The sequence below is a fragment of the Cryptomeria japonica genome, chromosome 10 (assembly GCF_030272615.1).
Source record: "Cryptomeria japonica chromosome 10, Sugi_1.0, whole genome shotgun sequence".
Taxonomy (NCBI): domain Eukaryota; kingdom Viridiplantae; phylum Streptophyta; class Pinopsida; order Cupressales; family Cupressaceae; genus Cryptomeria; species Cryptomeria japonica.
The window spans coordinates 273,943,271-273,961,443 of record NC_081414.1 but is presented as its reverse complement, the minus strand read 5'-3'; the positions used below and the strand labels follow the sequence as shown (position 1 = coordinate 273,961,443).

Genomic DNA, 18,173 nt, shown 5'->3' with positions numbered 1-18,173 from the left:
ATGTTAACAACTGATTCACTCCCCCCCGCCTCTCAGTTGTTCACCAATTATCCTAACACTTTTATCATAGACATCTCAAACTCTTTTTGCATATCATCAGCAAACTTCTTACTCAAATCATCATCTCCTCCAAAAATAATGTCATCAACAAAAACTTCAACAATAAAAATATTATCATTACCAATCTTGAAGTATAAGTTACTATCAATGGTACCTTTAAAGAATCCCAACTTCATCAAATACTTGTCCAATCTGACGTACCAGACTCTAGGATCTTGTTTCAGTCCATACAATGCTTTCTTCGGTCTACATACCATGTCTCTTTCATCTGTCAATGAAAATCCATTTGGTTGCTCAATATAGACTTCCTCTTCCAATTCACCATTCAAAAAGTTTAACTTCACATCCATCTGATATACCTTGAATTTCATATGAGCAGCATATATAAGAAATAATCTAACAGCTTCAATTCTAGCTACCGAAGCAAAAGTCTCCTCAAAATCAATACCTTCCATTTGTGAATATCCTTTACATACCAGTCTTGCTTTGTTTCTAACAACTTTTCCATCTTCATTCAGTTTATTCCAAAACACCCATTTAGTTCCAATTACATTCTTGTCTTTAGGTCTTGGAACAAGCTCCCATGTATTGTTCTTCTCAATTTGATTTAATTCTTCTTCCATAGCTTTTACCCAATTTTCATATTTACAAGCTTCAACAACATCTTTAGGCTCAATTTTGGAAATCAAACATGTTTCTTTAGCATCAATTCTTATCCTAGTCATCACACCTTTATTTTTATCACCAATAATTTGATTCTCTGAATGATGTAATCTTATATACCTAGGGTCTTCTGATTTTCAGTTTCTTGAACTTCTTCACTCCCAACAGCATATGGATCTATTGTCTCTTCCAAATCACTCTATTTCATGATTGGAGTTTGCACTTTCTTTGAAGTAACATCTTTATCATCAAATTTGTATTCACATGACCTAATTTGCTTCTCATGACTCTCATCAACCTTCACATTCACACTTTTCACTATTTTCTGTCTTTTGTTGTAACACCGGTAGGCTTTTCTCTTAGTAGAATATCCCAAAAAGATTCCTTCATCACATCTTGCATCAAATTTTCCTATATCGTCATCTCTTTTGATATAGTATTTGCTTTCAAAGATTCTAAAAAATCTAATTGTAGGAACAAGACCAAACCATAACTCACAAGGAGGCATACTGGAATCACCTTTTATATGCACTCGGTTGAATGTGTACACAACAGTGCTAACAAATTCTCTCCAATAGATATGTGAAACATTTCCTTCAATCATCATAGTCCTAGTAGCATCCAAAACACTTTTGTTCTTCCTTTCAACAAATTCATTATGCTGAGGGGTTTGCGGAGTAGATAAATGTCTCCTGATTCCATGCTCTTCACAAAAGGAATTAAACTCACCGAAGGTGAATTCTCCTCCTCTGTCAAATCTTAAACACTTCAGCTTCAATCATGTCTCTATCTCCACTCTAGCTTTGAATATTTTGAATTTCTCTAGTGCTTCAGATTTATCCCTTAGAAAAGTGACCCACATCATTCGAGAATAGTCATCAATTAGAAACATAAAATATATGTCACCCTGCAAGATTCTCACCCTAGAAGGACCACATAAATCAATATGAAAAAGATCTAATAACCCATTAGATGTATATAATTTTCACTTTAAAAGTGACCCACATCATTCGAGAATAGTCATCAATTAGAAACATAAAGTATATGTCACCCTGCAAGATTCTCACCCTAGAAGGACCACATAAATCGATATGCACAAGATCTAATAACCTGTTAGATGTATATAGTTTGCACTTGAATGAAATTCTTGTTTTCTTTCCCAATTGACATTCTTTACATGCTGGATTAGTAGGCTTTACTATCTTAGGTAAATCTCTAAAATCTTGAGTATAACTTATCTTAATCATGCAGTCAAAGTTAACATAACACATCCTTCTATGCCACAAATAACTTTCATCAATATGAACAAACAAACAACTTTTCTCACCAGCATTCAAATGAAAGATATTACCTTTATTTTTGGTTCCTGATTAAATTTCTATACCAAAGCTATTCAAGATCTTACATTTCCCATTCTTGAATTGTAAATCATATCCCTTATCTACCATCTATCCAACACTCAAAAGATTATGCTTCAAATCTTCAACATATAAAACATCATTAGTATTATGCTTACCATCAAGAGAAATAGAACCTCTACCATGGATTACACATGCTTTGTTATCTCCAAATATTACTAAATTGCCATAATACTTCTCCATATTCATAAATTTATCATTATCACTGGTCATGTGTTGTGAACAACCATTATCTATCACCCATTCATCTTTCTCTTCAATCTTAGCAGTCGTGGCTTTCTCTTCAATAATGTAGCTTGTAGAATTAGCAGATACCGGATCATCTTCCTTGATAGTAATGAACACAAATTCATCTTTTGCATTCCCTTTCTCAGACTCATCATTTGTCACACCTTCATCAGTAGCATAATAACATTTCTTCTGATATCTATACTTGTGATTAGGCTTGTAAGGATTATCATAATTTGACACTCTTTTAGCTCTTTCAGGAAACCTAGAAGCAAAATGACCTATCTTATTGCATGAAAAACATATCAAAGGTAACTTCCCTTCATAAGTACCAGCTCCCTTAGGCAATCTTTTGGCAATAAGTGCTTCAATATTTTCCAATTATATTTATTGTTCTTCCATCTCTCTTATTTCTTTTTCATATCTAGAAACCCTAGTTGGACTTTCTCCCAGATCATACTTCTGCTTCCCAAATACAGTATCTTTAAATGTAGTCTTTGTTTTGTCATGTGATTCACCAAGTTTTCTCAATTCAAAAGCAGTAAGCTTACCAACCAGCATATCTCCTATCATAGTTGTCACAGTCCAGATCTCATCAATAGCAACAACTTTGTGTTTGTAAGCAGGAGGCAAGGATCTCAACACTTTAGCTATAATCTCATCTTCTTAAAGGACTCCACCAGCACATCTCATGTTCAGCACAAGATCATTCACTTTAGCCATAAAGGATGAAATATTCTCATCTTTTCTCATTCTCAACAACTCATACTTCCCTTTCAAGATCTGCAATTTAGCAAATTTCACATGTTTATCTCTTTTATACAAAATTTCTATCTTCTCTTAAATCTCATGAGCAGTCTGTAATCCCATCACATTAGTCATCTCTGCATCATTCAAGGAACTTGGGAATGCTTCTTTATCTCTTATGTTATGTTCAGCATCCTTGATCTTAGCTCCAGTAACAGGACCATTTAGAGGAACATTGAAGGCATTCTCTGTGTTCTTCCAAAAATATTCTCCAAGAAAATTCAAGTGAACCTCCATTCGGCTCTTCCATATAGTGTAATTAGTTCCATCAAATCTTGGACTCTCCTTGAAAACAAAATCTACCATCTTGGATCTCCTCAAGCGATCAAGCTTCTTCCAGAGGATCTAGCTCTAATACCAATTGTTGGCAATAAAAATGTAGGAAAACTGAGAGGGGGGTGAATCAGTTTTCACCAAACTCAACCAAATTAACCTTGTCTTTAAATCTGATCAAGAACAACAATAGCTAAGATAAACACCACATCAACAACACACATAACACGTTGATTTTTTACGTGGAAAACTGGGTCAAGGGAAAAACCATAGTGGGAACCTACCCACAATATGATGATACTCTGTAGTAGTATGTGTAAATATTGCAATGGGGAATGCACATGCATTCATGCACACTTCCTAGAGCTCACTGCTCAAAACAACAAAGGGTTACAACCCTGGGAAGGCTCATTGCCTTACAAAGATCGAACAACAATCCGGATTATATGAACTGAAAGAATATCATCTCCAAATGCCTAATTACAATTCCGGTTAAGCACATATACTCAAACTCTTCTCTTCACACTTCTGCACACTCTTTTGCACTTCATAGCTTTTCTCCTCTGATACTAAAAGATCAAAACAATATTCGCACATGTAGATACATCTCACAAATGAATATTACATGTATTTATACAAATCATCAACCTTAACCTGAAGGTTGGCTCAATACATAAGACCTAATTACAAAATTACATCACATGATACATAAATCCATATGTGGACCAATACAATGTCAGAAAAGACATAGCATGGACCCAAATCAAATCCTCGAATATGCAACATGGCCGAACATCTCACCAAGATCATCTGCAACATGCAAGAACCATCAAGTTGGACAGAAAGTTGTATAACGCGAAGTATACCACCGGACCAATAAAATATTCAATAACACGCGCCACGATCAATGCGGACCACAAAAATGCATAGCACATGATCGCAGAACATAAATAAGCAACATGAATTCCTTCGCAACAATTGCAATAACTCAGATAACTAGAATCGTCATTATTTCACCACCAGAGCTCAAGAACACCAACAACAAACTAAAAGATATTCTTGAGAAGTTCCAAATCATGAACCATCTAAACTAAGAACACACATGAATGTCCCAAACACTCTCCAAAATCCTCACAACATAAAGAATAAATTCCAAAGCAACACAAATCTAAAATCACAACTCTACAATACAGAACCAACAAAAAAAACTATCATCCATTGGGTCACATAACTCAATCAAATCACCTTTTGAAACACTGAAACTCATACTGAATCAACTAGATAAGTATCTCAAAACCCATTAATCTGCATTAGCATATCTGCAAAAAATCAACTCAAACCAACTCTTTGCAATACAAAATACAGGAATATGTTGACATCAATGACAACAACACATTCCAACAACTCTAATATCCAACAGTCCTAAATTATCAGAACCCCTTTTTCAACATCATAAATGCTAACAATCTCCCCCTTTATCATTGATGGTGGTGCAGGAGCACCTTGCAGGCTTTGAAGACCATTTGAGCAATGAACGCTTTTAGAGGTGTTTGTAGGTTCCTTGAATTTTTTTGAGTTGTAATAAGGTCTTTCAAGACCATTCATTTTATTTTGATTAGCCATGTAAGGCTTTGGTGCCATTTTGTAGTGTGAACTTCTTAGGATCTACTTGATCAACCATGGTCAAATGACATCCAAAATGCCTAATTGATGCAAGAATTGTATTTCATCTCCTATGTGGCCTATTTGTAAGGTTTATGGTGTGTTCTAATAGGTTACATAGGTAAATTACATAGATTGTCAAGTTTGGATGACAACTTTTATTGTCAATTTGTAACTAATCTCCCTACAATAGCTACCTACTTCAAATTGTAGTTGGAATCGGTTGAGGAGGTTAGAGAGACCTTCTTTAAGGCCTTGGAGGTCAATAAGAAAGGATTGAAAAAGTTCTGGTGAAGTTTTGGATGTAAGACAGTGATAAAGTTTCAATAAACACTCAGAAATTTACATAAATTTATTGTAACAGTGCCTTATACGGTCATTCTACGGGATCCATGTGCAGGATAAGTCATTGATTTGAATAGGCCTCTGTGTTGATGTTCATTTGGCTTTTGATTTGGTAGGAAAAGGCTGAGAAATAAGCGAGTTATCTGCATTTTTGTGGAAGGTGGTCTGAAAACCCTCCAAAACCAGAGTTTCCGAGGAAATGTTTTCTTGTCCCCACATTCCTTAGACCAAATTGGCTCAAATTCAAGGGAATGGTAGGGGAGAAAATTTATTTTTTATTTTTCCAAGTTTTTTGAGTGGGCCATTGAACTGGTGAAGTTTAGGATCAAGCCCTAGGCTAGACATCCTCATGTGACTAGTCGGGTTTGATTGTTAAAAAATATGCAGAGGTAAAACCAAGAGTGGTAGACCCTATATAACAATGGATTTGGTGTTTTGAGATGTTTTTAGACCTTTTCCATCCATTGGAATCATTATATCAAGCCATCGGTGTGTGTTTGCTTTGTAAAATTGGCCTAAAAGCCCTACTAGGCCTCCTGTAGCAGCAATGTTTGACCCGGTCAATGCAAGAGTTGGGGTCTGAGTTTTGGAAGTGTTTTGTGTCATTAAAAGAGGCATAAAAAAGTGTCAAGAGTCTAGGGTGTCATTAGGATAATTTCAAAGTTTTTTCCTTAAACACTCAAACCAGGGCTATAAGGAATAGGTGTCTTATAGAGGGAAACTCACCTTGATTGAACCTATACAAACAAAAGAGTGTTGTCTTGGTTGTGTTCAATGTCTCTAGGGTTGGACAAGAGGTTCTATAGGGTCCATACCTTTTATGAAATTGTGGATGTGTTATAATCCAAGTTGGTCATAGGTGACTATAGGAGAGTTGGTATCAAGGAGAGACTTGATGTGAGAAGTTGTATCTCAATGAGTTGTTTAGGGATCAAAAGGGGCCCCAATGAACAAAGGGGACTGTAGAAGTGTCGTGGCAGGTCATTGAAAAGATTGTCCAAGATCCCATGAAAGTTGAGACCTTAATTAAGGGTCTTGTAGAGTGAGTTTGTGTGAGAAGCCTTTGTTCCTTGGGGCTCTGCATTATATTGGTATCAGAGCAAATCTGATCATTGGGAGAATAGATTTTGGTGTATGTCAGTAGAAGAGAGCCAAGAAGAGGCTATCATAATGCCTCCAAAGGGGATGTCCGTAGAGGTGGCTAAGAAATTTCAAGAGATGGAAGAGATGGAAGAGACCGGGGTCAATGAGGCACTCAAGGCTGAACTAAAATGAATGAAAAAGGGAAAAGGGCCAAGTGAGGAGACTGATGAAGAAGGGGAGCAAGAGGATGAAGAAGAAGAACCCCAAAGGTAGGAGCCAGAGATACCTATTGATAAAACACTATTAATTGAAGCCCTAAAGACAATAGGAAAAGACTCTTTCGAGGCCAATATGGAGATTCCTACCTATAGTGGGAAAATGAATGTCAAGGAACTTGTAGATTAGATAGATTCCCTGAATAATTATTTTGAGTACAAGGAAGTGGTTGAGGAAAATAAAGTGAAGTTTTCAAAGACCAAACTAAAGGGTATTGCCTTAACCTAGTGGAACTATACTCAAGGTGAAAGGGTGAAGATGGGCAAGAGTATGATTCATTCTTAGGATAGGATGGGGTCTAAACTCAAGGCCCAATTCATGTCTATTGATTATGAAGTACATCTATATAGGAGAATACAAAAATTAAAGTAGAAGGATTTGGATGAGGCTTCCTACACAAAGTAATTCCACAAATTGAGTTTGAGATCAAGGCACCATGAAGATGAAAATGAGAAGTTTTCTAGGTACTTGAATGGGCTCAAGTTCCACATTCAAGATGAGATGAGTCTGATGACTCCTAAAATAGTAGATGAATGTTTCCAAATAGCTTTGAGGGCGGAGGATAAGTTGAGAAGAAAAGGTGAACAAAAGGTAGGCGAAGAGGAGGCAAGAACTTTAGAGGAAAAGGAAATTTTGGGGGCAGGAGGACAATCTCAAAAACCCCAAGGTGAGTCTAGCAAACAAGAACAAAGTGGAGACTCAGGTTGAAGAGGAGGCTTTAAAGGAAGCATACCCAATGGAAGGGGTATATTTGGAGGACCAGGAAGAGGTCCTAGTGTCTTCACAGGGAGATGATTCAATTGAAACCAAGTAGGGTACACTGCAAGCAAGTATCCTAAGAAAGCCTCAAACTCTCATGGAGGAGAGAGAAGGAACCATATTATTCAAGAAGAAGATTGCCAAAGTGTCAATTCCCCAATTGGAAGTGCAGCCCTAGCCCATGATGGATAAATCTTGATTATGAGGAGAACCATGTTGAAGGTGCCTCAAGTGAAAGAACCCCCTCGGAGGAAGACATTATTCAGAACCATGTGCAAGGCCTATGGTAAGCTATGTAAGGTAATAGTTGATTCAGGTTCTACTGAAAATTTAGTTTCCACAGAGATGGTAGACAAACTAAAATTGAAAAGGTTACTGCATGCTAACCCTTATAAGGTATCATGGTTGAATAAGGGGAAACGGGTCTTAGTGGATGAACAATCTTGGCTAGAGTTTGAGATAGGGGAGTATGAGGATAGAATATTGTGTGATGTGATCCCTATGGATTCTTTCCATCTGTTGTTAGGATGTCCATGGCAATATGATGTACAATCCCAACATGATGGGAAAACAAACTCCTTTCTCATAACCAAAAATGGGAGAAAATACAAGATGGATCCTTTACCGGATGAGAGTGTGGATAAGAACATTGGGTCAAGTGTCATGTTAGTAAGTGGAAACAAGTTTCTAGATATCCTAAAGGTAGAAGGAACCGTCGGGTATGCTCTGATTTTCAAGCCCAAAAACAATCATAATGTGCCTAGTAATGGTAAGGAAGAATTCCCAAGGAGGTGCAGCAATTGTTGGACACGTATAAGAGTATAATGGCGGAGGAAATGCCTAACACTTTACCACCCATCAGGGACATAAGCCATCATATTGACTTCATACTAGGGACTACATTGCCAAATAAACCAACCTATAAGATGACTCCATCTTAGAATGAGGAGATTTCCAAGCAAGTGCAAGAATTTTTGGATAAGGGATTGGTGAGAAAGAGTCCCAATCCATGTGTTGTCCCAACAATCCTAGCACCTAAAAAGGATGGTAAATGGAGACTTTGTACTGATTCTAGGGCCATCAATAGGATTACCATAATATATAGGTTTCTTATGCTTAGAATTGAAGACCTAATGGATTGTTTGGGAGGGGCTTGCTACTACTCCAAAATTGATCTCAAGAGTAGGTATCATCAAATCAAAATAAGGAAAGGGGATGAATGGAAGATAGCCTTCAAAACAAATGAAGGTCTCTATGAGTGGATGGTTATTCCTTTTGGGATATCCAATGCCCTAAGCACCTTTATGTGCCTTATGAATGAGGTATTGAAAGACTTAATTGGTAAATTTGTTGTTGTTTATCTTGATGATATTCTTGTGTTTAGCAGGACAAAGGAGGAGCATTTGGAGACTTGAACCTGGTTTTGAAGAAGTTGCATGATGAAAGGTTGATGATCATCATGCAAAAGAGTGTCTTCATGAAGGAGGAGCTTGTCTACCTTGGTTTTGTAATCTCCAAGGGGGATTTGAAGATGGATCTAGAAAAGGTGGAGGCTATCTTGTCATGGCCCACACCTAAGATAGTAGGTGATGTGAGGAGTTTCCATGGGTTGGCAACATTTTACAGAAACTTCATCAAAAATTTCAGTCATATATGTGCACCTACCCTATACACAATCAAGGGAGGTCATAAATGTAAGTTTTCTTGGTCAAATGAAGCAAATGAAACTTTTGAATATTTGAAAAGGAGAGTAGCACAATATCCCATTCTTGTTTTTTCTTGATTTTAACAAGTTGTTCATATTGGAGTGTGATGCTAGTAATCTTGCCATAGGGGTTGTCTTGAGCCAAGAGGGCAGACCGGTGGCTTTCTTTAGTGAGAAACTCAATGATGGTAAAAAGAAGTATTCTACATATGATTTGGAGTTATATGCAATGGTACAAACCTTAAAGAAATGGAGGCATTACCTTTTACCTAAAGAATTCATTGTTTATACTTACAATCATGCTCTTAGTTTTCTGAATGGACAGGAGAAGCTTAGTCACAAGAATATGAAGTGGGTTGAACATCTTCAAGCCTACACATTCACCATCAAATGCAAGAATGGGCAAGCAAATAAAGTGGTAGATGCATTGAGTATGAGGGTGTGCATGGTGCAATAAATCTAGTTGCAAAGTGTGGGAATTGATTCCCTCAAGAAAATGTACAAGGATGATAAAGATTTCAATGAGATATATGAGGTTTGCACTCAATTTTTAGATTCTTACCATTCTATTTTTTTTGATTTTTTGTTGCAGTGGGGGTTTTTGTTCAAAAGGAGCCAGTTGTGTGTCCGTAGATACTCCATGAGGGAGAACATTATCAAGGAGAAACATTGTGGCAGTTTGGGAGGTCACTTTGGGCTTGATAAAACCTTAGAATGGGTGAAGAGGTACTATTTTTGGCCAAAGCTACAATCAGATGTCGAGAAGTTTGTTTAAAGTTGTAGCATATGCCAAAGGTCTAAGGGAACATCATCAAATGAAAGTTTATATCAACCAGTCTCTATTCCTAATAGGCCATGGGAGAGTATCAACATGGATTTTTTTTGGGTCTTCCTAGGACTCAAAGAGGCTTTGATAGAATTTTTTTTGTGGTGGATAGATTTAGTAACATGGCTCACTTTTTTCCATTTAAATGTACTAATGATGCTTCTCATATTGCTGACTCATTCTTCAAAGAAATTGTTAGAATACATGGTTTGGTTGTCAACATTGTGACTAATAGGGACTCTAAGTTTGTGGGCCACTTTTGGTGTACATTATGGAAGAAGTTGGGGACTCAATTTTCCTTCACATCAGCCTATCACCCTTAGAATGATGGCAAAACTGAGGTAGTGAATAGATAATTGGGGAGTGTGTTTATATGTCTCGCAAAGAAGCATGGAGAAGATTGGAATATGATCATCCCTCAAGAGGAGTTTTCTTATAATGATTATGTCAATAGAAGCATAGGAAGAAGTCCTTTTGAGGTTGTATATAGGATTCATCCAAGAAGAATCATAGAACTAAGAGATTTGCATGAATTGGAGAGAAGGAGTGCTCAGGAAGAAGACTTTGCAATGACTATGAAAGAAATTCATGAGAAGGTGAGATAAACTCTTCATAAGAACACTGAAAAGTACAAAGAGAAAGCAAATGAGAGGAAGAGAGAGGTGCAGTATAAGGCGGGAGAATTGGCGATGCCACACTTGAAGAAAGAGAGACTTCCAAAGGGGCAGCCAACCAAGTTTCTCATGAAAAATATTGGTCCATGTCGGATTGTACATAAGTTTGGTCCTAATGCCTATGAGATTGAACTTCCTCAAGGCTTAGGAATACCTCCCATTTTAAATGTTTCATATTTTTTTCCTTACAAAGGTGATGGTGTAGGTTCAGATGCAGGTTTGCAATCAGAAGGAGATGAAGGTTGGGTTAAGGATCTACCACCTAGCCAACCCTTGCAATTGGAGAGCATCTTGGACACCAAGGTGGTCAAGAAGACTAGAAAGAAGACTTATAAGGAGTAAATTGTCAAGTGGAGTTGCCTACCTACAGAAGATGCCATGTGGATGATAGAAGATGACATTAAAAAGAATGGGCATTCCGTTGCAAACCTCATTCCTCAAGAGACTTGAGTTTTCTATGCCCCCCAGGAGTATGGTGTAGGAGCACCTTGCAGGATTTGAAGACCATTTGAGAAATGAAGGCTTTTAGAGGTTTTTGTAGGTTCCTTGAATGCTTTTGATTTGTAATAAGGTCTTTCAAGACCATTCATTTTGTTTTGATTATCCATGTAAGGCTTTGGTGCCATTTTTTAGTGTGAACTTCTTAGGACCTACTTGGTCAACCATGGTCAAATGACATCCAAAATGCCTAATTGAGGTAAGAATTGTATTTTTTCTCCTATGTGGTGATGCAGAGGTTGGCAACAATAAGGTGACAAACCCACACACACACCTTGGTCTTTTATCCCTTGAGTCTCTCTCAAGGCTACAACCACACCTCAAATGTGAAATCAGACTCTTACCCCTAGCAAGGGATGGTATAAAACTTATACACACTTCCTAAAACCTACTAAGATATCCCACAATGGTACTTTGGAGCACAAGACAAGTATTGGCTTTTGAGACTTAAACAGGCCTACTGGCTAGTAACCCTATTTTATTGTCTTTTTGGAATTTTATCCAAATTATACTAAACAACACCCCAAAAAAAATTAGGTTTCAGACACTCTTTTGGGGCTACTATCATATTGCAAAATATTGGATTTCCACCCTATTCCTGCACTCTTCAACACCTACTTGGGTCACAGGCCTAATTGATCAAGTTAGGTCAATTTTACAAAGGAGGTATATGAGAATGGGGTCATGGGAAGGTTCCAACTCTTTAGGAGATTTCTTATATGTCCAAATACTACAATTCCATTAATTTAACTCATCATCTCATCATTACTCATTCTATGCTCAATGAAACTCATTCTATTCTAATCTAAACCCTTAAACAATTTAGACTAGGGCCTAGTGGTAAGATTACCAACCAACTCCTCTAACCTCACCCCTCTGGAATCTCAAAATAAATGCCCTTAACTTTCATTCTACCAATGGCCATCAGAACCCAATGAGTAAATTGCAAGTTAGGTCCCCATTTGCATTGTAATCCTTGAAAATGGAGGGTTTCAGACCTGCAGAGGGTAAAACGCTTATACCTTCCTCCAAAATTCACTTCAAGAGGTCAGACCAAATGCATTGGAAGGGTATTTTAGGGCTCTTTCCAATTAAATCAAAATTTCATTAGTAGATCTCATACCTTGTATGGACAATACGGAAAAATTTCACTGTTATGGCAAAATCAGACTTGTTCTATTCACTTTCTCCACCAAAATTTACAAAACCTTCAACCAACCTTTCCCACGGTTGTCCAAGCATATATAAACCTTTCCCAACATCCATAACTAGCTTTTGAATAGTTAGGAACGTTGGAAAAGTAGTTGGCATCCTACCGGCAACTTTGAAAAGTTGCTTGACAACAAATGCAACATTTTGCAACTTAGGACAACATTGGTTATTAAACACTTAGAACTTATGGAAATACATCCAAGGTCATTATTTATAATTATTGGACTCCAAACACCTAAGACAACATCCTAGACGTAGCAACACTAAAAATCCAAATTCCAAGCCTTCATGGCCTAATAGACCTCTAGGTTTATATGCTCACCTAAGGGATTATTGACTCAATTACATCAAGGGTGTTCATTGATCCAACCCATTATTACATCGCTAGTGAACATGTAGACACCACCATGGCTATGAACCTTGCTTGAAATAGAGGTGTAGTAGAAGGTGCTCTGCACCATGTGGCCTATTGGTAAGGTTTATGGTGTGTCCTAATAGGTTACAGAGGCAAATGACATAGATTTTCAAGTCTTGTGCAAAGTTGTCAAGTTTGGATGATAACTTTTGTTGTCAATTTGTAACTAATCTCCCTCCAACGGCTACCTAATTCAAATTATAAAATTATAATTGGAATCGGTTGAGGGGCTTGGAGAGACCTTTATTAAGGCCTTGGAGGTTGAGAAGAAATGATTGATGAATTTTTGGATGTACCATGGCTCACTGGACCAATGCACAACTATGATGCACATTAGTTCAAACTTGGGAGGGGTAATACCCATAAATTCTACCAGAGATACTCAAAAGTATCTTTGCACAATGCCTTAGTGAATAGGTCTACAATCTTCTCTTTTGTAGGTACATACTCAGGTCTGACCTCATTATCTTGAACTTTTTCTCTCAAGAAGTGATACCTGATAGATGTATACTTTGTTCTAGAATGTTGTACCAAATTCTTTGAAATATTTATTGCACTAGTATTATCACACATAATTTAAATATGGTCATCAAACTTTACACCAATGTCCTTCAAATTCTGCTTCATCCATAGAATTTGAGTGCAACAAGAAGATGTTGCAATATATTTTTCTTTTGTCATAGATAGAGACACAGAGTCTTGCTTCTTACTCGACCAAGAAACTAACTGGGAGCCAAGGAATAATGTTCCTCCACTTGTACTTTTCCTGTCATCAACACTTCTGGCCTAGTTTGCATTTATGTAAGCTATAAGGGTAAAATATGAGCTCCTGGGATACCAAAAACCAAATTCTTATGTGCCTTTAAGATATCTGAAAAATCATTTTTACTGCCACAACATGTGATTCTTTTAGTTCTTGCTAAAACCTTGTTACCAAACATACTGTGTACATGGTATCTAGTTTGGTAGCAGTCAAATATAATAGTCCCCAAATCATTGATATATATCAACTTATGTCTACCTGAGGTGATTTTTCATCTTTAGTTAACTTGCATTTGGTAGTCATAGGTGTACATACCGGTTTAGAATTCTCTAGCCCAAACTTCTTTAATAGTTCCTTGACATACTTAGACTGAGAAATGAAAAATCCTTTATCATTCTAATTAACTTGCAATCTAAGGAAATAATTTAACTCACCAATCATTGACATTTCAAATTATTTTTACATCTCATAAGCAAATCTTTTGCACATGGCTTCATTTCCTCTAAATATTATATCATCAACATATACTACTACAATTAGGATTTTACGTAAATTTGTCTTAAAGTAAAGGTTGTTGTTCATTGAACCCTTCTGAAATATTTGATCAGTTAGATACTTGTCTAGTCCCCTAGACCAAGTTCTAAGAGCTTGTTTCGGTCCATACAAAGCCTTTTTTAATCTACAAACAATGTTTGGATCTTCTCTCAACTTTAATCCTTCTCAATGTTCAATGTAATTTTCTTCTTTCAATTCTCCATTCAGGAATGTTGATTTCACATCCATTTGATAAACTTCAATTCTTTGAATGCTGCAAATGCCAAGAACATCCAAATTGCCTCCATTCTTGAAACTGGGGTATAAGTTTCATCAAAGTCAATTCCTTCAATCTGAGTGTATCCTTTGCAGACCAACCTTTTCTTATTTATTACAACATTTCCATCTACATCTAGCTTATTTCGGGATACCCACTTAGTTCCAATCACATTCTTATCTTCTGGTAGGTTGACTAATTCCCATGTCTAGTTTTTCTCAATTTGATCTAGTTCCTCTTTCATTGCTTTCATCCAGTTTCGATCATTACAAGCTTCTTCCACTATCTTTGGCTCAGTTTCATATAGCAAACACAAGACCTATTCTTGTGTTGCTTTGCTTCTTGTGATAAAACCTTTACTCTTGTCTCTGATGGTCTATTCTTCTGAGTGATTCTTTTGGACATACCTTGGAGTCTTGGATGCAGATGTCAAAGCATCTTGATCTTTCTTTTCTTCACTCCTGCTTTCTTCTTTCTTTTCCTTTTTTGCAGACTCATCTGATTCATATCCTGCTACTATCTCTGAATCCTTTGAAGTATTCTCATCAACTTTCACACTTGAATTTTCAAATCTTATTCAATCTTTTTTTGTAACATCGATATTCTTTGTTCTTTGTTGAATAAACCAATAATATGTCTTCATCTTCTCTTTTATCAAACTTTCCAAGATTATCCTCATCTCTCCTAATATAGCACTTACTTCCAAAAACTTTGAAATATTTCATTGTCGGAGTTCTACCATACCATAATACATAAGATGTCTTACCATACTTCCTTCGATACTTTCTGTTAAGTGTGTATGTTGTATGAATTAATTCTTTCCAATAAACTTCTAGTAACTTTGCTCCTTTTATCATGGTTCTAGCTACTTCTTGTATAGTTCAGTTCATTCTTTCAACTACACCATTTTGCTGAGGTGTTCGGGGAGCAGATATTTGTATTTTGATGCCATGATTCTCACATAAGTCATTGAACTCATCCAAGATAAATTATTTTCCTCTTTCAGACCTTAAACACTTGATCTTCCTATCAACCTCATTTTCAATTTTTTCTTTGAATATCTTGAACTTTTCTAATGCCTCAGATTTCTCTCACAAAAATGCAACCCAAGTCATTCTAGAATAATCATCAATCAGTAACATGATATACCTCTCACCTTGTAGGCTCCTTGTCCAAGTCGAACCACAAAGATCTGCGTGAATCAAATCCAGTAATCTGGTGGATGAGTACTCCTTTCCTCTAAATGTGCTTCTAGTCTTCTTTCCTATTTGACATTCCCTGCAGATGTTACTCTAGTTTAGTCAATCTGGGCAAGTCTCTTATTGTACTCCTTGAACTAATCTATATCAAGTTGTCAAAATTGATATGACACATCCTTCAGTGCCATAGCCAGTCATCATCAAGTTGTGATATCAAGTAGTGTTTTGTAGCTCCTTTCAACTGGTACATATTTCCATTTGTCCTTCTTCCAGCTGTAATGATCATTTCAGACTCCTTCTGGACTTCACATCCATTGTCCTGAAAAACAACATTGTATCCACTTTCACACATCTGCCCAACACTCAAGAAATTATGATGCAAACCCTTCACACAATAAACATTGTCAATGATATGTTTTCCATCAAAAGTAATTGAACAAATACCAACAATTTGTGTTGTCTGATCATCTCCAAACCTAACAAAACCTCCATCATATCTTTCAAGTTTTATGAATTTTCTTTATCACCGGTCATACGATTTGAATATACATTGTCAATCAACCATTCATTCTTATCTCTTCTAGCATGAAATATATTAGCAACAATCTTAGAGATATCAAACTTAGGAATATCATTTTCTACTAGAAACAAGCAATCACTATCCTCATAGTTTGATTCATCATCTGAGATACCAGCATCATCCTTTACATAATATTCCTTCTTATTGAATTTTCACTTGTTTTCCTTAATTTTTTGTCTAATTCCCTTTTCTGGTGATCTAGTTGCAATATGACCAATCTTACCACAACTAAAACACTTAAAGGGTGACATACCTTTGTACTTGTCAGTTCCTTTCTTCAATTTTCTCATAAAGTTTTCTTCCACCTCATCCAAGCTCTCTTCATCATTCAGACTGTCTTCAAATGCCTTGAATGCAGTCTCTGACTTGTCTTTATCCTTTCCAAATATCCTTACTTTGAATGCAGTCAGGGAACCAAATAGCTGCTCTTTGTTGAATTTCTTTGGATCATAAGTTTCTTCAATCATCGAGTTCTTATCATTATAGCTTACTGGTAATGTCATTAGGATTTTGTCAATCACATCTTCATCACTCAAGGTGCCTCTAAGTTCTCTGATCTCATTTACTGTAGTATAAAATTTCTCAAAGTAGCTTACAATGTCTTCTCCTTCTAACCTCAAGTTTTTGTATCTTCTCTTAGTTTTTAACCTCTTTGTCAGCTTGACTCTCTCATTCCCTTCATAGATGTCTTTCAGCTTCTGCCAAACCTCATGAACAATATTCAAAGAGATAACTTTAGTTAATTTAATTTTTGATAATGCATTGAAGAGAGCATACCTTGCCTTTTCATTTTCTTCATAAGCTTGAATCTCATTTGGAATGTTAAGACCATTTTCTTGTAGAACATACTTAGTTTCCATAGCCTTCCAAGTATTGTAACCCAAAGAAACCAAATAACCTCTCATCTTCACTTTCCAGAAGCTATAATCAGATCCTTCAAAGATAGGAATGGATAACTTGTGTGTCATCATATCAAGATCTACCTCAAGCAGTTAAGCTTTATATCAAGGAACCATAGCTCTTATACGAATTATTGAATATCTAGGCAACTGAGAGGGGGGTGAATTGGTTGATAATAAAAAAATTCTTCTAACTTTAATTCATAGATCCGAAATAATTAATAGAATTAACAAAACATCAAAATGCATGCATGAAATAGATCAGACACAAGAAACACCAAAATCTACATGGAAAAACCAAGAAGGGAAAAACCACAGAGAATGCTAATCCTCAATATATAAACATTAGTTAAGGTGACAACGGTTAACGTGATTTTTACAAAGGATGGCTCACTGCCAAGGTTCTCACTACAGGTGGGCTCGCTGCCCTGAAAGGCTCACTGCTGGTGGGCTCACTGCTCTAAAAGGTGTATTGTCGAAGAAGAAAGAAAGATAAAGAGAACCCACCATAAAAACATAGTCTACACTGTCAGAACTACTTCCGCTAACAATCCACGACACTATACTCACACAACTACTGGATTCTTTCAATCTCACATGTTTTCAGCACACAAAGCCATTTCTCAACTCATGAAATCATATTCATATATATACTCTCCAAAAATCATATTCCTATATATACTCTCCAAAAATCATATTCCTATATATACTCTCCAAAATTCATAATTCTTAATGTCGGTTGAGACAAAGATCTCAAATAGGTCTCCACTAAACATTCTAGTGGTGGGAAGGAATGAGAAGTAGACCATATTACATTATTCCTCATATAACATATCAAGATGTTACATACATCACCAAAATATCAACACGTTACATACATCACCAAAGCCGGACCCAAAAAGGTAATACTGAGAATCATCTTCCGAGATACCAAACTCATCCAATAAAACCAAGAAACCTCCAAGCGCACAATATGCCTTAATCAAACACTTCTTCTCATCATACCATATCCAGACC

The 18,173-nt window shown here is 36.5% G+C and overlaps 1 protein-coding gene across 1 annotated transcript; it reads right to left on the bottom strand.

The window, feature by feature from the left end:
• Nucleotides 1–15,855: 15,855 nt before the first annotated feature.
• On the bottom strand, nucleotides 15,856–17,162 carry LOC131858901 (uncharacterized). Its single transcript, XM_059212380.1, has 3 exons — nucleotides 16,511–17,162; nucleotides 16,227–16,360; nucleotides 15,856–16,029 (listed from the first exon to the last, which is right to left on the bottom strand). The coding sequence occupies exons 1-3, from the start codon at nucleotides 17,160–17,162 to the stop codon at nucleotides 15,856–15,858; spliced, it is 960 nt and encodes a 319-aa protein (XP_059068363.1).
• Nucleotides 17,163–18,173: the final 1,011 nt, after the last annotated feature.